Genomic DNA, 24,817 nt, shown 5'->3' with positions numbered 1-24,817 from the left:
ATTTATTAGTTAATAAACTAGTTCAAATGGGGCAATTTTGAAGGAACGAATCTAAATATTAAAACTCGATAATTTAATTTGGAGTATTGGAAATGATATAAGAAGTCAATCTAAAGTTGAATATGAAACATAGATTTTTAGTATCAAATAGATATGTTTCGATTTTTTAAAGCCATCAATATATCTGTCTGATCATAAATTCTAGCATTACATATACTTATGCATTTCCAGATATCCAGATCGTATTACTCTTGCCTCAAAAATCTTTTTAAAACATTTCTAAACTCACCTTAACTTGCAAAACGTTGGTTCCGAGCAGCATATCCTTAGTAACAATACCAAAGTATTTCCCCTTAGCCGCCGCAATACTCGACTGATCAGGAAAAACAAAGTACGGGGCATTATCATTGACATCTGTCACATGGACTTTGATATTCGCTTTGCTGCTATCCGGGTTTATGAGACCTTTGATAGATTCTAGTTGGACTTCTAAGTAATATTCGTTGACAGCTTCGTAGTCTAGTGAGCTGGAGTTGAGGTAGATAGCACAGTCTCGGTCGTCGTTTAGTATCACGTAGAATACTCCTGAAAAGGTTAATTATATTAAATGAGAAAAGAAGAAGCAAAGTGACTGTTTTGTGGTCTTCCAAACATATAAAACAAATAAAAGCATAACTTTCGGGTGACCATTTTCTGGCATACAAAGTGGCGCTCCTAGCCGAGCCTATGATGAAACTTTTGACAATAGAAGAAAACTAAAACATATTTAGTTTTCATAACACAATAGTAACTAAATACCCCAACAAAAAAAACCAACCGCATGACTTTTGGGGAAAGTTCTTCAGTAGAGCATGTGCTTTCATTTAACGGGAGCATGTGTTTCACCCTATTTAGAGGGTTTAAAAAGAGTATAAACAGTAAGCGTAAAAGGGTTTGACTTAGGGCGTCTCAGCCCCTAATTTCGCAACATCCTGTATAATTTTTTGACTAAAGGGGACTATACCTTGTTGCGAAGAGTCAGTCAACCTGCACTTCAGCGGGGTATCCTTAGAATGGGCGCGCTTGTTCAGCAGCGGCAGGATCCGTACTAGAGTCCCATTTGGAGAGTTCTCGGCCACATGCTCTGTGTAGTCCGTGTCTGCGAAGCCTAGGCCCACCTGGAAATATAGAAAATAACTTATTTAGAAACGGGGAATATGGCCAAAAAAAATTTCTTCTTCTTAGTTGTATTGCTGTGAAAATCGAGATGTTTTTTTAACAGGCATTTGCAGCATTAGCTGTCAGTCGCTAGTAGTGTCCAGGGTTTGACACACTGTCGCATTGCATTTATTAACAAATTATTAGAAATTATTTGGAACGCATCCTTTCCCCCAATACCTATACTGCGCACCCATGGGGTCGCGAGGTTGTGTAACATTCCATGCACGTCTCACCCCACATTCTGTGGCTTCTTTGTCCATAAATAAAATATACAGAAACTAAAGTAGATATTTTTCGTGAAGTACACTCACATCGGGCGGAACGGTAGCGGAATGGCTGACGTAGACCGTCAGACTTGTGACTGACGACATCACCGGCTCACCTTGATCGTACGCTTGTACGTCCACCTGAAATAATAACAGTGACATTAGAATTTAAGTACATAAAGCAGAATATACTGCTATAACAGTAAATACATACAGAAGTACCTGACTACGTTTGTTTGCTGATATAGTGTCAATAAAGCCATTTTGTTTATTATTGTGATCATGACCTTTATCAGATAACATGTAGGTATCAATCTACAACTCTTATATAAAGTATCGTTAATCACACACCATGCACGTTATAGACGTTGTGGACGTTAATGCATGGCTGTGATAAGTAGTTAGCTCTGCTCATATTATTATAATAATTATTATTAAGCTTATATGTATTGTATACCAACTAGTTTTAAGTCTTTTTTTGAAAAGATGGCTCAGGAGTTTCTTGCCTCCGTTCTTCTCCTTAGACAGAAAGAGCCCCCCCTTATCCGAACGGAGAGTAATTTGTAAAAATTGACGTTCATCAGAAAATTTTATATTTGTACGATGAATAAAAAATTTTGACTTTGACTTTGACTTTGACTTTATCTTTAGTAGGTACTAAACAACACCTTTTAACCTTTTTATTATTACCTACTGATTAATCTAAAATTACTACTCACAGTATATTCACTATCAGCCTCCTTCCTCAAATCGTCTCGCACCCTCAAAGCCCCCGTATCAGGCTCTACATGGAAATACTTGGAAGCTTTCCCTCGTCCAACCAGTTTATATCTAATCCTGTTGTTAGGGGCAGTGGCGTCGGCGTCCGTAGCTATTACTGTTTCAACATGGCTGCCGATTGAGGATGAATCCTCGACTGTGATTGGTCGGATGGCTGATGTGAAGATTGGGGAGTTGTCGTTTTTGTCCTGTAATGGATTAGGAATAAGTAAAGTTTAAGTAGAAACGAAAACTAATTAGAATTGATTCGTCATTTAGTCTGAAACTGCTGGACAACAGGTTGGCAGTAGTAAAATGTAAAAAGTTTTTTTTTATCTCTTATTCAAAAAGGGTATTTTTTTTCTCCAATAGCCTAGCGTAACATGGGACGCCCTCCTATCTCCTAGATATACGACCTTAGACAGGTAGCCGGTAGTGACTGGATGTGGAAGGCTCACGACAAAGTGCTATTGTGCTTCTATTTCGAGCATTAAATAAATAAAAACAACAAACTCACATCAACAATAACTTCCACCATGGTCGTATCTCCGTCATCATTGCCATTATTCTCTTCAGTGCCGACTATAATCTCATGTCTGGCCGTAGTCTCTCTGTCTAGAGGCAGGTTGGTCCGGATCATGCCCGACTTGCGATCTATGGAGAATAGTTCTGTGTCGCCACGCAGTATTGTGTAGGTTATCTCTGGGATTGTGTCTGGGTCTTCCGCCTGGAATGTTTGGTTTTCATGTTTAATATAGGCTCATGGTTCAGGATAAATTATTTAATATTGGTCGCATTGGTAGATTTAACCAGAATTTTAATACTACATGAACCTACAAAATCATAAGGAAAATTAGATGAAAGCACAAAACCCGCTTATATCCATACTGATGTCGATTCTGAAGGCAGAAATTCTAATTTTAACGCTGTCAAACTATAAATTTTGCGAGCATTGTTTCGCATGCATTTATGGGAACACTCATAAAGTTGAATTTTAATTAATGAAATTAAGATTTTGACACCTCTAAAATTTGAATTTCTGAACATAAAATTATTCATATCATGCCGCACCCTAAATTTATATAAAATCTACATGAATCGGAATGCTGTAAAATCGGCATTAACAACAGTCATTCAATCGCCAAGTAATCCTATAAAACCGTCATACTAACCTCAACCTTAACCACCGGGTAGTTAGCCGCATTCTCCGGCACATGCACAGAGTACAAAGTCTTGCTGAACCGGGGTGTCTCGTCAGACACGTCTAACACTTGTACGGTCACGGAGGCAGTTCCTAGTCGTTTGTCCGGCGCGCCGTCGGTCGCGGTCACTACGAAGGCGTATTCCTGGGAATAGAACGGATTATGATACATTAGTTATGATTAAGTGTATGTATGGTATATTTCTTGGCTAAGTGATAGTTTATGAGGTAAAGTAGGATCGAGATAGTGATGACGCTTCTTGGACATTCCTATGATAGTATTGTGTATCTCACTATTTTACTATACATAACTATTTACTTGATTGTAAAGGTGAGTCTATACATAAGCTCTTACCTTAACATTCTCATAGTCCAGTTCACTATTAGTGCTAATCATGCAAGTCACATTATCTACCCTGATTGGTAGATGCGCAGTGTGCAGGCACGTTGTAAGACAGAGTTTATAGGTCCTTATACCTACCAAATATTTTTACTCTAAGGGAGGATTCTAATCATTGTCTAGATCTAAAGGTCAGTCCATACATAGGTTCTCACCTTAATATTCTCATAGTCCAGCTCACTATTCGTACTGATCATCCCAGTGACATTGTCCACACTGAACGGCAGATGAGCTGGCACGTTGTACGACAACTGAGCGTTGACTCCTTCATCCGCGTCGCTCGCGTGGACGTAGCCTACGAACTCGCCTGTTAGACCTGTGGGGGAGAATTTGAGGGTTTTATGTTTGTTTTGAGGGGGTTTATTCATGGCAATGAAGAAGAACTTTAATAGCGACCGATTGTGGTAAAATTTCTGCACTAATATTATCCCTGTGTGTTGTAGGATTCACGGAATTTTCACTTTAAACGCGATGTGACGCTTCGGTGAAAAAGCTAGTGTTAAATAAACTGGCGATTCTGGCGATGGCGTTCTTTGTTAGGCAGAGTAGTGTAGGGTAGGGTAGGGTAGGGTAGGGTAGGGTAGGGTAGGGTAGGGTAGGGTAGGGTAGGGTAGGGTAGGGTAGGGTAGGGTAGGGTAGGGTAGGGTAGGGTAGGGTAGGGTAGGGTAGGGTAGGGTAGGGTAGGGTAGGGTAGGGTAGGGTAGGGTACGGTAGGGTAGGGTAGGGTAGGGTACGGTAGGGTAGGGAAGGGAAGGGTAGAATAATCGTGATAATCACACAAAACACTAACCCTCTTTAACATTGAACAAGTAGGAGTCCCGCTCGAGCTCGGGGTTGTTGTCGTTGATGTCGGTGACCTTGATGTTGACGGTGGCCGTGCTGGCCAGCTTGCCCGGGTCCTCCGCTTTTATCATCTGGGTCTTATCTTCATTATCATCAGCCAGCGAATGTTTACTTTGACATCGGTCTCTCCTAAGGTCTATGGTGGCGTTACCATAGAATCGACGCCAGTTATTTATCTATTTAATGCTAGGATTTCGTAGCTTTGCATCGCCTATCCCAGAATTCTCACGGGAAATCCTTTAAAGGCGTTATTTATAGTAGCGATCCTTGCGATACACCAATTTAAGACAGCAGTAAACGATCGTTAGCTGATGATGATGGAGACAAAATCTACAACTGCCTACGTTTTATGTGAAAATTTGCTTCAAATCCTAACTTATAACAGAACTTACCCAATTATTTTCAACACATAAAACTAACCTTCTTTGACATTGAACAAGTAGGAGTCCCGCTCGAACTCGGGGTTGTTGTCGTTGATGTCGGTGACCTTGATGTTGACGGTGGCCGTGCTGGCCAGCTTGCCCGGGTCTTCTGCTTTTATCATCTGGAATTAGATGGAAATAATGGTAATTTGGGTTTTGGGTACCATGATAGTGTGTTCTTCTTTGTAAAAGTTAAATACCTACTAGTTGGATTTTATTTTATTTGTTGAGCCTTGAGTGATTTGGTCCTCGATTTCGGGGTTCGTTATCGACGTAGATAAACGTCACTTTATCGCGATTCCCCATAAATACGGCGCTGTGTTTGGTGGAAAGTGCATTAAGCAAGTGTAAGTATCGACGTCGCTAACGAACTTGTGCGTAACTATACCACATAAATTACACGGACAAATTAAGGACACCTCTCTATCTATGCACTCACCAACTGGTATCTGGTCAACACTTCTCGGTCGAGTTTCCTGATGACAGTGATGATGCCCGTAGTAGATCCGATGCCAAACTGACGCAGGTCATTGCCTGACACTATGGCGTAGCTTACTGCTTCGTTCTCTGGGTCTTTCGCCTGTAAAGAATATTATAAAATAATAGTAGGAGATATAAAGGTGCAGACTCGGCATCTGCAGCAGAAGAGTCTAGATCAAGATCTTTTTCGTGGATATAAATGAAATTTCATAAAGGTATTATTTCGATAAAGTGATGTTCGTATTTATTTGCATGGCTAAGGGAACATATGAGTTCTTAAAATGTATGGCCTGTAAACTGAATCCGCATCATGCTTTGATAATTCACAAATTCAGTATGTGCAATATCTTAAATAAAATGTCTGTGTTCGCGTGACTTTAGGTATTTGTGTTTGTGTATGTGTGTGGTATGTGTCCGTGTGTAATTGTGTATGTTATATTTGTATCATACTCACAGTGACAGCGACGACGGTGGAGTTGATGGCGGCGCCCTCCGACACCTGCGCGTGGTAGTCCCGCGCAGAGAACACCGGCGGCCTGTAATGTAAAAACAACTTTATATACCAGACATAAGCATCTGTGAATCAAAGGTCAAGTCACTATCTCTTCCAGGCAACCCTGATTCAATTGAATACAATAATAATAATAATATGTGGGGACATCTCACACACGGCCATCTGACCCCAAGCTAGGCAGAGCCTGTGTTATGGGTATCGGACAGCTGATATATCTACACAAATACATAGATAGATACACTTGTCCAAAATTAATAATGCACATGCAGATCTTCACACCCGAATCATTAAATCGTAAGAGCCTTAAAAAAACACTTGCATTTTGCACCTTGTTTGAAAGAAATAGGAGTCAATATCATGTGTCACATAATCGAAAACAACCGATCTGTCAAAGATTTCTATGCGCATTATCAATTTTGGAGCACTGTACATATTAATTATAAATATCAACACCCAAGACCCGAGTACAAATATCTGTCTTTAAACAAATTTTTGCCCCAGCCTGGAATCGAACCCGGGACCTTCGGCTCAGTAGTCAGGGTCACTAACCACTACGCCATTCAGTCGTCAACAATGAGGAAGTTAAGAGCCTGTACACATTAGGCATTTGGAAGCGCGCGCTTTGGGTTAGGTATAGCAGTGTATCGAAGGCGTATACACACGTAAGCGCATAGAACTCACGTCAGAAGCACTACAGTGTAGTAGGTAGTGACTACACCATTCAGTCGTCCAAATACCTACACATAAATATATTATTACCTTGTATTGGGGCCAGGAGCCACCGCCAACTCTATGATGCCGGTAGACGAAAGGCCGCCGGCGTCCTTCACTGTCACTGTCACTGAGTACTGCTCGCCGGCTTGCAGGCGACCTGTGCTGGCTGGAAGAGAAAGAAGAAAAGTCGTTATATGAAGAGTTTTTTAAGATTATCTCTTTGAACAGGTCTATTTATTTATTTATTTATATAAGGAACACCGGCAGGTCTAGTTTGGAAAGGTCATAGACGCACTGTAGTCTTAAACCAAACGTGTTAGTGGAGTTTCACTGGACTTCACGGACTTAAGTTTACTTTTGCTTCATCCAAAAACGTCCAAGATATGCTACTAATAAGCTAAATGTTAAAACTATTCAAAACCCATACATACTTACAAACGTGAAAGTTTGAGGGATATGGCAGTTTGCTACTCTTTCACAATCAACAGCTAGACGAAATTTTTGGGATGCTACTCTTTACCCAGGGTGCTTTGTCGAATGTTGGATTTAATAATTGCTTGCCACTTATTAATCAAGTAACATTAAATATACTCACAAATGACGCCAGTCTGCGGGTCGATGGTGAACTTGTTCCCTCCGTTGTTGGACACGTGGTAAATGCTGTAGGTCACGCGAGCGTTCTCTCCGGCGTCTATGTCTACTGCTTCCACCTGGGATAGGGAAGAATAGTTGTTTTAGTCCAAAAACTATATAAATTTAAGGATGGTAAATCCTAAAAAGTGACAGTTGCGGTAAGTAGGTTGATAAGAACAATTCTTCTCTCGAATGAGAAGAATTATCGTTCTTGTAAACCCTGATTATATCTTTTCAATTTAAAAAATCATTCCACTCACCTTTCGCCTAATAAATTGGTAGGTAGTAGGTATAATAGCATTTCGTTGCAGATATTAAATGATATAAGTACCTACCTAGACTAGGTAGGTACTTATATCATTTAATATTTATTATCATTTATTCGTTGTCTACTAGGCTAGTAGACAACGAACGCCGATTCGTCATTTGTTTTTCACTTATTTACAGTGGCCTAGCATCGTGTATATTGAAGAATAGTCAGGTATAGTAGTAAAATAACCTTATAAAGCGGCGCAGGGTCCAAGCTAGCGGACACAGTGACGGGCTGAGTCTTCCTAATGACAGGCGCGTTGTCGTTTTCGTCCAACAATTGCACTGCGAGCGAGAGCCGAGCTGGTAGTGACTTTAGGTATAAGAAAAAGCCAACGGCACGGTATTTCCCACTCATTGAAGTTGTCCTAGACGTGTTATATTAACAAATAAGTACTTATAAAATCAAATAGCCCAAACATACCTTATAAACGGGCGCAGGGTCCAAGCTAGCGGACACAGTGACGGGCTGAGTCTTCGTAATGACAGGCGCGTTGTCGATCTCATCCAACAACTGCACTGCGAGCGAGAGCGGAGCTGGTAGTGACTTTAGGTATAAGAAAAAGCCAACGGCACGGTGTTTCCCACTCATTGAAGTTGTCCTAGACGTGTTATATTAACAAACACTTACAAAATCAGATTTCACAAACTAACCTTATAAACGGGCGCAGGGTCCAAACTAGCGGACACGGTGACGGGCTGAGTCTTCCTAATAACAGGCGCGTTGTCGTTTTCATCCAACAACTGCACTGCGAGCGAGAGCGGGGCTGAGGCGGCGCCGCCGTTCGCTTCTCGAGCTACTACCTGGAATAGAAGCAATCGGGGAAATTATATAGGATGTTTAATAGAGACGAAATGAATAGAGGAATAAGAGGTACTGTAGTAAAATTATACAGGATAAAAAAGAGTTTAGTTGGCCGAAAAGGCGGTGTCTCCCAGGGTGGTATGGTACTTTGGTGCGTTTGTTAGTCGTATACCTCGAAATCAAAAAATCCTTATAGCTTTTCACCTATTCGCATTTCGCCGTGATGTCCCAATTTCTGAATAGATTTTTATTCTTGTAGTATAATTTTTGATCGCTGCTTACAATTGTCTGAAAAATTCATCGTAGATTTACTTTCCTGCCTGTCTTCACTGTAGTCGCTTTTTACCTTGATAGATATTTGTTTGTAATGCGTTATTACATATCGTGATATTTCTTTTAAGCACTATAACCGCTAGTATACGGCTGTAACAACGAGGTCACAGGGCAAACGTTATTATCTTTATTTTGTTACCTATAAATTACACTCCAGTGGTATAACCAATACACTACACTACAACAATATGCGACCCAAATAAGTTGCGACAAAAAATAATTAGTTGCTATTGAAAATATATGCAGCTTAATAAAGAAGCTATTGATAATACATGCTACATCAAAATTTGCTACTGCTGTAAAAATCTGTTCAAAACATATGCTAGTAACAAAATATACTACCGATATTATACGCTACAACAAAAAACGCTATCGCGGCGAAATGCGAATAGGTGAAAAGCTACAAGTATTTTTTGATTTCGAGGTATACGACTAACAAATGGGGGCAACTTAGCAGCACCCAGTAAAGTGAGATGAACGCTTTTGCTAAATCTTATGAACATAAACTTGTATGTATGTATCATGTATATAATTATTTACTTATATTGTATTGGTATAGTTATATTAATATTTTGGTTAGGTATTCAATTTAGACCATCTTCTATCGTAAGCACTACCAATCACTTTTTCAACATCACCAAAGGTTAACTGGTAGAAAATGCTGCTAGCATTAAGTTCGCCTTTGTAACAATTTATTTTGTTCAATAAAGAGTTTAATAATAATAAACTAAAATGTGTCTATTTACAATGTAAGTCTGACCACGCAATAATCAATAACAATACATACCTACTCTAAACACTAATGTTTAGGACAGACGTACCACATGCACCGTTATTCTATTTAGTTTTAATATTGAATTACTTTTAGTTAGTTAGACAGACAGGCGGCTGGATGTGGAAAGTCGACGGCAGGCAGAGTGTTATGTCACTTGTCGGTTGAGGTTTGTGTTGAGCAATAAACAATTACGGTCTGATGATAATAAAAAAATATTTTAATTATAATAATTTTACCTGAAATCTGAATTTATCCGGGTTGGGCGGATCCCGGTCTAGTTTCTCGTCGTTCACAACGAGGAACCCTTCGCCGTCGATGTCGAAGTAGTTGGTCGTCAGCTCGTACGTGTACTCTGGTATTATGTCGCCGGGACCCTGGAAATAGAAAGTTCAAGTTATATGAAATGTCTTTGAAGACGCTTGAAGGTTTTTAGGTGTAGGTATAGAAAAGTTTTCAGTTGCATTTTTGAGGAATATAATGATTAAGGAAGAATCTATAACTACAATCCACTGTGACGGTAGTGGTAAGCAGTTAGGTGGTGGTATAACACAGTATTTAAAAATTTTGGGATGCTGATGATTGTTACCATGTATTTTATAACGTATTGTATGGAAGTTTGTCCATATTCAAAAAAAAACCTACCATAGTAGCAGTAACTTTTACCCCTAATAAACAAGGTCAACTCACCAAATCCGGATCACTGACGCTCAGTCGCACCGCTTCCCCCTGTCTATCCAGCACCCTGGTTCCCTTCACGCTATTCTCCATGACCTCTCCTTCATCAGCTGTCGCCTGCACTATGGGAGGGCTGGCGTCGACCGGACGCACTGTGACTGTGAGCTTGGCGGTTGTGAAGCGACGGGAGGGGGAGACTTCTTCCGCCTGGAATGGGGGTTTTGAGGTGTTAGTTTTGGTGTTTATTGGTATGTGTGTATGACAACACATCAATTTGCGACAGGTAAAATATGGCAGTCATTGTTTTTTTTTATTTTACGAAGGCTACCAGCCGCCTGCCAATGAAGAAGAGGACGTACCGTACGTCAGGGTCAGTAAAGTTTTGTTAAAGAATTATGGCAGTTGTTTCTATGGCAAAGTAAGCGTTGTTGGACACTACGCAAAGTCTCAAGATTGAATATATAATTTTTCACGATCGTCTAATCTCACAGAGGTCTATAATTTTAGCAGTGCAAGATTATGAGATCATGATGCAAATAAATCATTTTTTTTATACAATTACTGATAAAACGTAAGTTAAGTTGCTTCAGCAAATTCCTTACCTTAATAACCAGCACAAACTTCTTCGCAACACTAGTATCAACAGCCACTAATTGCCTCACAGCCCCACTATTGGGATCAATAGCGAAGTAATCATCCCACACATCAGGCTCTCCTGACTCTATGCTGTATCGGATGCGAGCGTCGAGGGTGTCCATGTCTACCGCCTGGATCTTTTCTGGCTCTATGGAGAGGAGGCCGGCTAAAACGCCGCTGTTTACCTGGGGAATTTATAAGAAAATTTTAAAGGACTATTTTTAAAGTCTGTATTATTAAGTTGTGCGTCTGCTTTATTGGAAATGATTGAATGACGCATTTCCAAAAAACATTGAGTTATTTATTCAGGCCAATTTACAGTATTTGTAATAATTTTATGGAGGCAAACTTTATGGATGCAGTTACTTTGTAGAAACCAATGTTAGGTTTCTGGGGTTCTGGAGAAAGATTTCCCTTACTAGGTACGCGACAGTCAAATCTTGTTGCGAGAGGGATATTTATTATTGTTGAGATAAATAATTAGGTATTGATTATTCCATGGTTAACTTTTAATAACTGTCAATGTCTTCGGCAATTTTAGGGTTCATTTATTAATTTTAGCTCTATAAAGTCTCCCTCTACTTACATGGCAAATATAGGGTTATCAAAGCTCTTTAAATTGTACTCACATAACTAGAATACTCCGGATTAATGCAAGCCCCTTCATGAAGGCTGCATCCCTTGTAGATGAACGACGGGTCCTGGTCGTCATCGTCCTTCACGTTCACTGTGAGTGTGGTGGTGCTGGACAGACGCTTCTTGGTATCACGGGCACGGTCCTGGGAGAAAAATTATAAGTTTATAACGTATATAATATTGTGTTCGCTAAAGTGAGACACTCGCAATGAAAAAGTTCCACCCCATGTTTCATTACTCGCGAGTGTATTATCTAGATGTTTGCTACTCTCGGGAAACCGGATGGATTAAAACATTGGCTACGTCTTATCCCGAAATTCTCACGGGAAAGCTTTGCCGGAAAAGATGATAATATTATTATATTAAACATTAAAGCTGGAGCCCTATCACAAGATAAGTAGATGTTGAACTATGTGGAAATTGTGAATTTAACTACAATTTTAATGTACTTTATTTCAATTTCAGTCTCAGTAAACTGTGCCTATTAAATGATAGAATCAGTGCCATTAACTGGAGCCATTGAAATGTGTGGGAAACTCAACTTTGTATGTAAGAGATAACTAATATGAGACCTCCTTAATGAGTATTCTCGTAATAGGTACCTTTACATTGTTGGTAATCTTATGGTGTGTTAATGAGGCGGTTATGTTACTGTCTTACATTTTCATTTGACAATATACGACCTACCTACCGACTTACGTACTTATGTACTATATATACTATAGATTTTTCAATAATAAGGTTTGTAACTTCACGGGACACATAATAAGTATATCGCAAAAAGCGAAAATGGATAACACGACACCTTTAACCACTTCTATTGGGATTAGGTATAGTACGTCGTATAACTACAACTAAACAAGTAAATTCGTATTCCTATTTACCAAAATATTTGCAGAAAAATACTCACAGAAGCTACAATAGTGACTAGATATTGCTGCGTGCGTTCGTAATCCAGCGTCCTGTTGACGGTGACCTGCCCCTGATGAGGCAGAGCTATGGAGAAGTATCCGTAGCCGTCTTCTGCGTTGTTAGCTCTTAGCGTTTCATTGTCTCCTGGTACAATGAAGTACTCTGCTAGCCCGTTCACGCCCGCATCTTGGTCGACTGCCTTGATGTTGTTGAATATGGTCGTCCCTATTGGTGTTAACTGTAAATTTGAAAAAAATATGTTTAGTTATTACTTATTAGCTAATTATTATTAAGATTATTCAAATAGCGAATCGTAGGTATAGTGAAATTTTATGATCTGTTGTTTGCTGAAACCAACCATTACGTTCGAAGGGTTCACGATTTCTTTAGCTACCTGTTAGGATCAGCGTCTATTGTAGTATGCTACCCTGGTATTTTACAACGTTCATTTATTTCAATGTATTTCTATTGTTCTTACAGGAGCAGTTAAATTTTATAGGAAATGAAGATGAAGCTCTGTGCTTACGAAACAAATTCATAAACTTTCAATAAAAGTAAAACAATAGAGGTAGCTATGATCGTATTTGTATGTTCTTATCTATTGGTCTTCATAGGAAGTAAATTAACTCTTATTTTTAACAAAACTACAGGGTTTTTGCAATAAGTCGAAAGGGGGTAGTAAGTAACTCAGGTCACTTTCGGCTTATTGTATGCTTTTTTAAAATGCTTTTATAATTTACCTCAGAAATGGTAGTTTCATACGGAGTGTCGACAAACACAGGCTCACTGTCGTTGATGTCCGACACACGCACGATGACTGGTATAGTGCGCCTTTTCTTAGTCGCTATCACCTGGCACACCAACTGTGAACAAGAGGACATAATGTAAACACATGAGGTACCTGTTGAAGATAAAGATAGAAGGTTTTGTTGAACGTTCTGAATGAGAAGCAGTGGCAATCCAAAAGGCTGGACTAAAGGGTTGAGATAGACAAAGAGTGGTTTCAAATTAATTTATTTTATTTTAACGCCTAGGTTTGGAACGGGGTAATAGGACGCCAAATGAATGCGCAATCGAATTTCATGTTACATTGGATAAAAAGTACCATATAAACACACTTGTTGATTTGCCAAAGGTCTGTTTTAGCCTGTCCAGATTACCTGGCTCAATTCATCGTTGACTCCGCGATGTTCTTATTTACACAGTTTACACTATACCTTGTTGAGCCGGGTTTATCACTTCTTCAAGCCGTATAGCCTACACATTAATCCTCATCGTTGCCTCATCGCTGCGTACTTCACGTCGATGATTACTCTCTTTCCTACCTAAATAAGCCAGATTTATAACAGCTTCAATTCTTATACACTATAACTATAGCTACCCTCTTCGTGGCGTACCTGGAACACCATGTGCGACAGATTCCCCGGGTCCCGATCCAGCGGCTGCAGCAGCTGCAGGCGCTTCCCGTCCAGCTGGAACAGAGCCGGGCCCTTCGGGAACACCGCGCTGAGCGCCACGTCCACCCCCGGCGAGCCCGCCAGGGGCAGCTCCGCTGGGACTGTGCTTTGGTTTACTTCTGTTGGTGGGAAAGGTGAATGAATGAGTAAAAAACACCTAGGTTTTGATTCAAATCAAACACAAGGAGTAAAGGAAGGATTATTATGGTGGTTAATAAAACACAACCATACCGCGATGTAGAAAGTGTTGCAGCAGCGCCATCTAAACAAATTCTTTAAACAATTAGGGTTAGATGTGTTGTGGGTTGTTTTATCAGGGCATCAGGGTTGGATTGGATGCAGATATTAAATTAGCCAGTCAGTTTAATCGTCAGCCGACGACTGTCGCCAATAATGATAGATGCACCTTGTAACCCCGAAGTTACTGATATAAATCAGAACGAAAAGTAAATTTCATGACTACAAAAGCTACCGTAGTAGCCGCAATATAACAGCCACCGTCTAGCTAAAGCTAGGCTTGAGCTAGTAATCATATAAATACTTAACAATCACACACACATACAATAAAAAACATACTATTCCTGCTAAGTTATCAAGTAGGCACCGCATCGGATTACTAAACTGTGAGCATTTATATTCCGCCGACGAATAGCCTATTAAATTATTACTCGCGGTAAAACTGGATTTAGGATTCAATTAGGTTCGCCATTTTAGTACAATTAATGAGCTAAGCTCTTCGCCGGACCTACTAACGGAGAGCAGTAATTGAAAATTGTAAATTGGATTTAATCTTTTCTCATCACGATTTCCTTTCGGTTTTTACTTTGTTTTTATTCATTCCGTAAAATGTTTTATTAGTGAGCTTAGATGGTTACAATGTTTTCACTGGGTTGTTGTTTAGCGCTTAGTTAATAATGGGTTTTAATCGTAATTATTTGTTGTAGGTTTATGATAATTGATTGTAAAACTCGGGAACAGAATATTAAGAATACTTTATGTAGAAATATTAAATGCAATTATTGAGATAAGATTACACTCTTAAGGTAAAGGGAAAACATCGTGTAGACTTAGCACATATTAAATGCTTTTAGCATTAAGGTAGCATTAGTACTTTTATTTATGATATTTGTACAATAAAGAGTTAAATATATAAATAAAATATATCTGTCTGCTCTGTAAAGGGTCTATCCAACCCGCAGTGAACCAGCGTTTTGGGAAATGGTCTAAGCTTGGGAAGGAGTTTAGACCTTGGGTATATGCACAAAGGTTCCATTCGACAGAGTGCTGGTACATACACCACCACAGAGAATAGATATGAAATTGAACACTTACGATTGCCTAAACTCTCTTCAATATCTACTATGATGCTGGACTGTCCCGTCTCCACCTCACACGGACCTGAAACAAAAGGGAAAATATAATAACAATATATAAGAGTATATTCATAGAACACTGGAGGTTTGCCATACAAAAATATAAAAGTTTCTTAACTATAGGTTGCTTAGAGAGTTGAAACTATATGGTGTTACGCTATATCAAGGAAATTTTCTTTGAGAATGTATTCACTTATAATTCATAATTATTATTGATTTTGCATCACGTAAGCTAAGTCCGAAACCAGTCATAAAGCAAACAGAATGGTTATAAATTAACAACTAGTAAGGAAATACCGTGTGAAATTCTATTTAGCAACTCGTTAATACCTTCACTTAGCTAATTAAAGATCTGCCTACTTAAACTAAGTGTACTATCGGTTAGGCACGTAAAATCCATTAGCAAATACAAACGTATGTTTAGTACGGCCGAAGATAATGAATGTTTCGATTGCCGGCGATAGCTTTAAAAGCAATTATAAAAGTAGCTGAGCCTATGTAATTTTCAACAAGTTTTTTATGGCTCTTTAGAAAAATATTAATTACAAATGGTTATAAAATGATAACGAAACTGTTCATAATGACCAAACACGCCTTTAGACATTCCTCGACACACCTCGAAATATTCAATTAAGAAGTTATTTGTCAATCGCGCGATACACACGAAATATTCGCGCGAAACAAAAACACCCTTTCCCTTAAACGACTTTGTTAATTAGTACACATGTACTTAATAAGAACACAGATTTCTATCGACGTATCGGCGTTCGTTTAAGGCATTGGCGCCAGAGCTCGCCCCATATATGAAGAAATTGAATTGAAAATTCGGTTCCGATCTTGTTTTGGGCGCTTGGTATTTAATCCATAGAGCTATTAACATAATTCACAGTGGCAGGCAGTAATTAGTTATCGTTGTAATGAGTGCAGTGAATTACTTGGCTGATAGGATTAAGTATTCGGTGTTAAATGCCATCTAGATCATGTTAATAGGAGCCATTAATTGTGTCCTACGGCTACTGTCGGCGTGTGTTTGGAGATAAGCACGAATGATGAATTGCTTGTTTTAGGGGAGCGTTTAGGAATGACTTCTGTGATATATCGTTGGTATGGGTAGGTAATAGTAGTAGTAGATGTTTTAGATATAATCTGTAAGTACGGTATTATCACAGCATTTCTTTTCATTATAATTTCGAATTAATTATAAAATGCCGTTCTGTAGTGTATTTAACTACTCGTAAAAACAATTTTCTCGATAAATTTGGTTTAAATAGGTTAAGTTTATTATATTTTTTTTTTACAAATTTCTGCTTCTACCTTATCTAAATGAAGGCACAAAATACAAAATGAGTACCAGACCAGACCTAATCTTCCTCAATCTACACTCCATCATCCTTTGAATAATTTCTCCGATACCGCTTTCATCATAAGTACTTTCACTATTCACAAGTTACAAGACAAATAATGTTTATTTGTAGTGTCTGTATGTTCCGGCCAAACAAATATTGCATTGTATTTCCGCTGTACAATGGATAAGAAACGTAATTTAGTTTGATGATTCATCGGTTTTTTACCATGTGGCTTTATATTTATAATAGGTATTGGTTGTTGATATATTTAGTTAGGTAATAGTGTGTAGATTGGTGTCATAAAACTTCAAATTAACGCGTGGACTTTCTTGTATTCTAAACTACAAATTATCCGTATTCGTCTCACGCGCTGCTATCGGCCATATTGGGCCGCTATTTTTGATCATGTTTCTTGTGAAATACATTTATGTCAATTTGTATGGTTATAAAGTTTAGTATATAACGTCTTATAATTTTTTTTGTATATAAAATCTAATAAAAAATCAATTTAGTATATAAACTCACCAGGAGCAGTTTCTGCGAGGTGCAGCCAGCAGAAGAGGAGAATAAACATCTGTGCACGACCATTTCTGACAAGCGCGATCCACCGCGCCATCTCACTGTAACAAACAATAACATAATGTGAGATAACCATCAATGAAAACAAATTATTATGTACTTACGTACTATTAGTATTTCGTTGCGAGCTGAGCGTCGAATTTAGAAATTTCCTTATCGTGATTTTGAAATGAAAATAAGAATTGGGAATGATGTTGAAGAAATAAGCCCTATAAATGTATTATTTGTAGAGTATATATACCACACTTTGAGAACGATTACAGTCTTGAATATTGGACTGGCCTCTCCCAAGGAGCCCCATTGGCCCATTTGAAAAGCCTTCAGAGTAAAAACATTAATTACCTAAGGCAATATAAAGTGATTTTCATATTTACCAGCATCTAAATATTCCTCTTTATGGCTATGACAATATAATGAAACAAATGAACCATCGTAAATGTATACAGAATACTAGTTTTGTATTTTACGAGACAGTCATACCTTACTTTATGAACATAAAGCTGACTGCATCTTATTACAATATTTAATTTTATATACTTCAGTATGATAGCTATGGAGTTCAAATAACACTTTTATTGCGACATAAAAAATACTGTCGAGTTACTAGTTATATCGTAAGAAGTACCTAAGTACCGTAATGACTTTATACATGTAATAATCTTGATGTTTTTCTGATTTGCCTGACACTTACACTTTTTTTACTTTTAAATACTACAATTGACCCGATAACTTTATTTCACCCTGTAAAGTTCAGATTTCAGGCACTTCTTCTCCAAGAAGCATCGGCAAAGAACACTCTACATAAAACACAAGACGGTAGTTTCTTCTTTACAACATGACATATCCTTAATTTTAAATCTAGTCACATTAGTGAAACTGCTAAAATACCTACAAATCCTAAAAAGGTCTTGCACTTAAAAACAGTCATGAATGATGTAAAGTTCCTAATTGGATAGGACGACTGTAACAAGATTACAATGAGATTACTACAAGCCAACTAATCGTAAGCCAAGCCGCCAGACAGTGACCTTCATCCGATCACTTACTTACGTCAAATCCCTTTAGTAAATCACAAAACCGAAAACATACAAATGCTGGTGGTTCCAGTGAAATCTGTGCCATTTATTTACTACTGCGTTGTTTTCGGTGCTTCGTAAGGTTTCGTGTAGAATGGGATTGTTGGAATTACATGGAAATAGTATTTTTGTGCTGCAATGCTTTTCATGTAACTTTGCTGGTAGTCTTTACAGTAATTCTGTATTCAAAATTAAAAGTACTTACTTAGGTAAGCATGAGAGCATAAAACCACAGATACGATATAGGTATGTACAATTTTATATGAGAACGTGGTAAATTTTGATTTGTCAATTTGTCAATTTCGCAATCGATTTCTAGACAGAAAATACCGATTCTGTAGATTTCCAACTAGCCCAGTACTCGTAAATATTCAAAGAAAACGCAACACACCAAGCACCCAGCTAGACTAGCTTGAAAAAATGCCACCAATGACGCAACACCGGCAGGCAGCGTAGACCGGTTGAGCGTCGCCCCGTGACTTAGGGCAGGAGTAGCCCCACTCGAATTAGCTACCGATTATATCTCCAACGACTGCAGCTAAATCATAAAGCGTTTTCTGTAACCACCTCGCCTGGAGATACTAAGTCAAAAGACACCGAGTGGGCGGAGCCGACACAATAAATATTAGATAAATCGATGCTCGGGAAAAATTTGCAATCCCAGATTACTAGTGAAGTGAATAATCGAGTGAAATGCCGGGTGTGCTACAACTTTCCGTTTTCTGTTTGGAACATTAGTTTAATCTATTGAAGGTTGAGTGGGTTTGAAAGCCTTCAAGTATTGTAAAGTTAAAGTGCAGAATATGATAGAGTGGCCAGAACATAAAATAATTTAAATGTGAAATTTAATGTAAGTTTTAATGACCATCCTTTGGTAATTTTATTGAAAAGAGCCGACATATCGTTTATATATTCCATCCAACGCATATTTAAATACTCAATTCGAAGTCATGAGCATAAATCATGGTATTCAATACACCAAGATGATAGTTGTATTACGCAGTTTAAAAAGGTCTTCTTTTGCACGGTCATGGCGCAAAGACATTATTCATTGGTCGTCTTTTCATGTTGGGCCGCAATGTGAAGACACGTTTTTACATATTTAACGAGCGATGCATAGCAAATTGTGGATCCACGCATCGCAGAACTTTCTTTATGGGACCCTCGAGGGTGACCAGAGATATGCGATATGAAACATGTAGATGAAGTTTGTATACCTTGCTTTAAAACATTCAATTATGATTGAAAGTTGTAACTTTTCTATTTGAAAGCAAGCTAAGGATTTTAATTTATTACGATGATGTCCATGTCATAACATTAATAGTTTTATTTTAACTTTATATAGTGAGAATGAAGCACCAGTTTATCAATTTAACTCTATGGGCCGAGTGATAGGTAGTAAACTATCCAGGAAGTTGATTACGCAGAAAAAATAGCTGGCTCAGTTTTGTATGTAATTGTATGTAATTATTTATTTATTATTATGTACAAAATCTTAAATTATAATTTACATCAATTGACACGAAACCTAGAAGGTTTAATTAGTTAGACGAGTAAGTAGGTACTTCGCAATTTTTTATGTAATAATTTATTTCAAAATCAGTTTACAGTTGTTCCTTATGATTAAGTTACGCAGCCAGAACTTACAGGTTCATCTGTTGTTAAACTAGGTTAAATAAAGATGTATTTCAGCTTACAGCGCCACAATGGTGGTTTTATGAACACTGTTTATAAATATCTTACTGTAATGTAAAGTATGTCACAACTTTACTGTAGGTACTCAACCTCAATACTTCCTATTCACAGCAAACCCAGAAACAATCCTGCACAGCTGTACAAGTGTACAACCACAAAAACAACAGCGCAATTTTTCGCCCGCTATTTGTATAGTTGTTAACGGGACGGGCAGGTGTAGACAACCATAATTTTGCCGCGGAATTCGCATTGTGTTACCACAGTGCCGGGACCATTGTCTGCGGACCATTTGAACTCCTGCGCACGTTCTAACACAATGCTGGAGGAAGATGCGCAATGCATACTCATCATTGTGGGTTATGAAGCTAATAATGGCAAGAGTCGGCACGGGGTAAAGGTCATGCTTGTTTACATGAATTATAATGGTGATTGTTAATTTTAGACGGTGGAGTGCATGACCGGAAGTTGTGCATTTAATGTGGTGTGGCAATTTGTTATTGATGCGAAATTATTATTTTAAAGGTTCTTATTTTTTATCTTCAAACCACGAAATAGCCTTTTTAAGTGGCATTAATCTATTCATTATACAAAATACGCCCGGTGCACCCTGTGACACTTACTTATGAGAGGATTGGCAAGTATCCTCTTACCACAATGACAAACCCACGCCGATCACCGAACCAATAAGAAGAAGACCGTAGTATTAGTAGCATTTTGCAACGACTGTGTAGTCAAGAAGGTAATCAAAATTGATTTATGTTTAGGAAACAAGCAGTATTTTGTGTAATATGACAGTAAAAATAGACTCACTAAGTAATACACAAACCAGTCAATCACATTTTCGCACGAAATCGTTCCCATTCCAACGATACGCTCAACTCAACCGTTTCAACAACCACAACTATTCCACTCCAACATTAAGCGCTAGAGAACACAAATAAAGCCTTTGTTTCATACATCCCCGGCACAAATCTATGTTATCGCGATCGCACATTTCATCTATTTCCGCGTCCTCCCCTCAATTTGCTTTGCTAACGGCGACGACGCGCGTGCGCCGCTCGTGAACACTAGATCAATACTTTACTGTTATTGGCCCACACGTATTGGAAACTATTAAATACACGAAGCCCATTGGTAGACAATGATGCTGGACGCGGGTTTGCATAATCCTGCCGGAGCTTCGTACGCTAATAAAGTTGTGAACGGTCACTCCCCTTTCGTTTGTTATTTGGAAACTGTCGGAAGATCATCGATTGTGCACTCGCGAGCCGAAGAAACCCTAAATGCAAATGTTCTATTGCCATTAATTTTGCTATTGAAGTATAAGTCCTATTAAACGCTACATATTCCACTCAACGTGTGTCCCACTGTGCAAAGTAAATCCCAACTAATTTTGTAATTGCGAAAGTAACTGTGTCTGTCTGTCTGTTACGCTTTCACGCCAAAACTACTGAACGGATTTGAATGAAATTTGGTAAACTGATGGTCTAGACCCTAGGAAAGAACATAGGCTATTTTTTATCCCGGAATTCCCACGGGAAAACTTTTAAAGGCGAAGCGAAGCTCGCGGGAACAGCTAGTAAATAATAAAATACGAGTAAATTCAACAAAAACTGAGCCTCTCAAACTCAATAAGCTCACGGTACACGAAGTTGAAATGTCGAATCCTGCACCGAGAAACGGGTCTCGTATAATGTGACATTTAACTTTATCAGAGAAATCTAATTAAATGGCTGCAACAACGCTCAAAGTCGGTCGAGCATCGTGGGACTTACGCCCTTTTGGAGATGAGAAAATAGAGCCGTGAGCGAGATTAAAGTTTCTTGATCCCTCGTGAGACAGGTGTTAACCACAGCACGCTAGATCAGTCGTAGACTTTGCACCCTCAGGCATTGTAAGACGGTTGGTTTCAAAACGAAGCTGCGAATAAGCTACATTTTGTTCAGCGGAGAGTAATTTCGTTAACGTCATACATTCACCTTGACGCCCACCAATAAGTTTAAGTAAGTAATTTACCTAGCACTTGGAGAAATATTTATTCACAATTTCTCGTAACAAATGGTTTGCATACATTACTGATATACAATGGTTTGCCATTTGTAATTCCTAGTTCGAAGTCACATCTTTCATAGACTCCACAAATGTATTTCTGATATTTATTTGTTATTTGCACCTTACTCTGCAGTTTGTTATTTCTTTAGCACAAAATCATTAAAATAAAAAGTTAAATATAAATTTTGTAAATTATTACAAGGTACCTATATATATTCTATTTTTTTTGGTAGCGGATAATTTGGTAGATCCACTTTGGGTCAACTAGCCATCAAGAGTGAGTGAGTGAATATATATTCTAAATTAATAGAGGTATTGTTATTTATTTGTTGCGAATCGGACTATCTAATTACGGTTTCGATTTAACACAGTATAAATTTAAAGATTCCGGAGTTTCGCTTATAAATAACGAAATTAACCCTTGAACATTCTAAAATATAAACATGTACAAAAAAATACAGCTCCAGAAAAATGGCATTATGAGTAATTCATGTACTTCTTAAATTAAAGCATACTACCGGCAGGTGTTTATTCATAGTTCATTTGTTCGGGCGCTGCGGATAGCGACCACCCGTAAGGAATGGGGAGCAATAAATATCTGTTTGGACGCGGCCGGCTATCTGTGCCCGTTCTATCGACGGTTCTAATCGACGAGTTGTCCTGTGCGATATTATCTACACACGTTGGGCGAAACGGCTTACCCATGACGCGACACATGGACACACTAGTATATTATTATTAAAGTAACTTAAGTATCAAATAGTCGCTATAAAGAATTATAACAAAAAAAAAACATAATATATAAAAAAAATTGTGAGCTAAATTCAACAGCTGAACCTATTAAAATAAAACTAGACTGAGGACATTCTGATCAAATCCCATATTATTTTCCACCCAAGCGTTTAAATATATCTCAGAAAAGCCAGTACTGCACAGAATGACTAGCATCACGTGAAAGTCTTTATGCAAGCGCATCCTCCTCTGCATTCGGGTTGGGTAACGGCTTCATTTGTAAAGTGCAATAGGCCAACTGCAGCTATAGGTGCGGTGGATAGCCTAATAGAATAGTAAACATGAACTTTACAATGTAAATTGTTGATTGGGTATGATTATGGTTTCTATTTGAGCCTTGTTTTGAATGTCATCGGTAGATAACTATCCGTGTATATTGAGGTTATTAGCTATGGGACTGAAGGACTGTAATGCAGATTTATTTATTTTTTGTTTTCTAAATGAAACCTATTTACTGAAGTCGGCCATAAGGGACTTATTCAGCTTTACCCTTACTGTGGGGGAGGCGCCGACAGGCGCCTTCACCCAAGTAATGCAGATACATAAGAACACGTCTACCCCAAACTGTACCTAAAATTCAGCAGACTCATATAGCCGTAACTTTCGCGAGAGCTAGAAATAAGAAGTCACACCGGACCAACTATCAATATGTAGCGATGCATCCGATGCAATCCTTTGTTCCCGAACGCCGAACGCCTCAGCATTATGCTCATTATGTGACCGCGATGCGATCTGCACGCGAACGCGATGCGATCTCGGACGGGCGATGCTATCGCGTTAGAAACAACGCCACTGAATCCCTTTAGAACGGAAACGGACCTTTTTTCGTCCTTTCCCATTGTGCAAATGCGCTTTCTATGCACTCCGTCCCGTTGACCAGAATAGGCACTCGAGGTTTCCTATGGGAGCGTATGTGTGCTCGCGAAATTCTCACCACGTGGGAATTCTTTAGATCTGACTATCACATTACGCATCTTCTTATGGCGGTCTGATAATCATCTGTCAGCTACACTAGTCAGTGTTGTTAGTGCATAATACGACTCCAAATGTCAGTAAGGCATTTAAATAATGGCCACGGCTCGTAAATAGGTATAGTAATGCGTATTTCAGCTGAGTCGGATAATCGTAGATTTATGAAATAGGAAGCGTGTGACTGTAAGCCCTATAACTTGAGTGTTGAGTCGCGAAGATACCATTATTCATGGCCACTTAGCGGGGCATCTTTCATTATTTCGCTGCGTCTGCAACATTTATAAGTCACTTATAAGGCAACTATAAAATGCTTGAATTGAGAAAATACTTACACTTCGTTAACACCACATTAATCTGGCATTTATGCATGCAGATGCACACAAAAACCTGTTTCGTGGTGCGAAACACATGTCCAATAAAAACACGTATAAATTGTAAATGTGAACTTTATAAATAGGCAATTAACATACAAACGTAAATCATATATCTGATAACGAGAAACTTTTTCAAAAGATGATATAATTATATCTAAATAATTGGCGGCAAACCTAGTGTGCCATTAAAAAAATATAAAAATCTGCCGTAATTAATTGCATATAAATCCCAATGAGCTTTCAAAACATCGAAAGGCTTTAATTAACTACTCTATTAATGTCGATCTCCCTTTCTCACGAGTTCACATCTCATTACGTGTAGGGTTTTTGTATCATTTGTATGACACATAAACACATATAAACATAAATCAATAACAAAGCATGTCTCCTTCGGAGCGGCACAACTAGATCTTCTGCTTTTCTCATCCAGCCAACATCTACTCATCTATGTCTCAATGCATCCTACGATCGTCGGCGCCCATTGAATATATCCAAAGGAAACTCACACAACATCCCAACTAGAAACACCCATACGACAACAAAACTGCAGATGTATAGAGGAAATCGTCCATTATAGTTTCCCTCCGA

At 38.5% G+C, this 24,817-nt stretch overlaps 1 protein-coding gene across 1 annotated transcript in view; it reads right to left on the bottom strand.

The window, feature by feature from the left end:
* Window positions 1-24,817, bottom strand: part of LOC105389988 (cadherin-99C) — a 94,784-nt gene that overhangs the window by 8,775 nt on the left and 61,192 nt on the right. Inside the window, exons 4-25 of the mRNA XM_048633587.1 lie at window positions 17,215-17,309; window positions 15,303-15,368; window positions 13,911-14,089; window positions 13,254-13,376; window positions 12,512-12,751; window positions 11,595-11,744; window positions 10,932-11,150; window positions 10,342-10,536; window positions 9,891-10,028; window positions 8,396-8,545; window positions 7,395-7,509; window positions 6,845-6,965; window positions 6,026-6,107; window positions 5,531-5,671; window positions 5,090-5,213; window positions 3,982-4,142; window positions 3,398-3,571; window positions 2,743-2,952; window positions 2,186-2,434; window positions 1,512-1,607; window positions 1,004-1,157; window positions 290-585 (exon numbers count right to left, since the gene is read on the bottom strand). Coding sequence (XP_048489544.1) covers window positions 290-585; window positions 1,004-1,157; window positions 1,512-1,607; window positions 2,186-2,434; window positions 2,743-2,952; window positions 3,398-3,571; window positions 3,982-4,142; window positions 5,090-5,213; window positions 5,531-5,671; window positions 6,026-6,107; window positions 6,845-6,965; window positions 7,395-7,509; window positions 8,396-8,545; window positions 9,891-10,028; window positions 10,342-10,536; window positions 10,932-11,150; window positions 11,595-11,744; window positions 12,512-12,751; window positions 13,254-13,376; window positions 13,911-14,089; window positions 15,303-15,368; window positions 17,215-17,305 — 3,474 coding nt within the window. The 5' untranslated portion in view covers window positions 17,306-17,309. The remainder of the gene's footprint in view (window positions 1-289; window positions 586-1,003; window positions 1,158-1,511; window positions 1,608-2,185; window positions 2,435-2,742; window positions 2,953-3,397; window positions 3,572-3,981; window positions 4,143-5,089; window positions 5,214-5,530; window positions 5,672-6,025; window positions 6,108-6,844; window positions 6,966-7,394; window positions 7,510-8,395; window positions 8,546-9,890; window positions 10,029-10,341; window positions 10,537-10,931; window positions 11,151-11,594; window positions 11,745-12,511; window positions 12,752-13,253; window positions 13,377-13,910; window positions 14,090-15,302; window positions 15,369-17,214; window positions 17,310-24,817) is intronic.

The sequence above is a fragment of the Plutella xylostella genome, chromosome 6 (assembly GCF_932276165.1).
Source record: "Plutella xylostella chromosome 6, ilPluXylo3.1, whole genome shotgun sequence".
NCBI lineage: Eukaryota > Metazoa > Arthropoda > Insecta > Lepidoptera > Plutellidae > Plutella > Plutella xylostella.
Note: the sequence above shows the minus strand (reverse complement) of the source record. Positions and strands in the feature narration are given on the sequence as shown.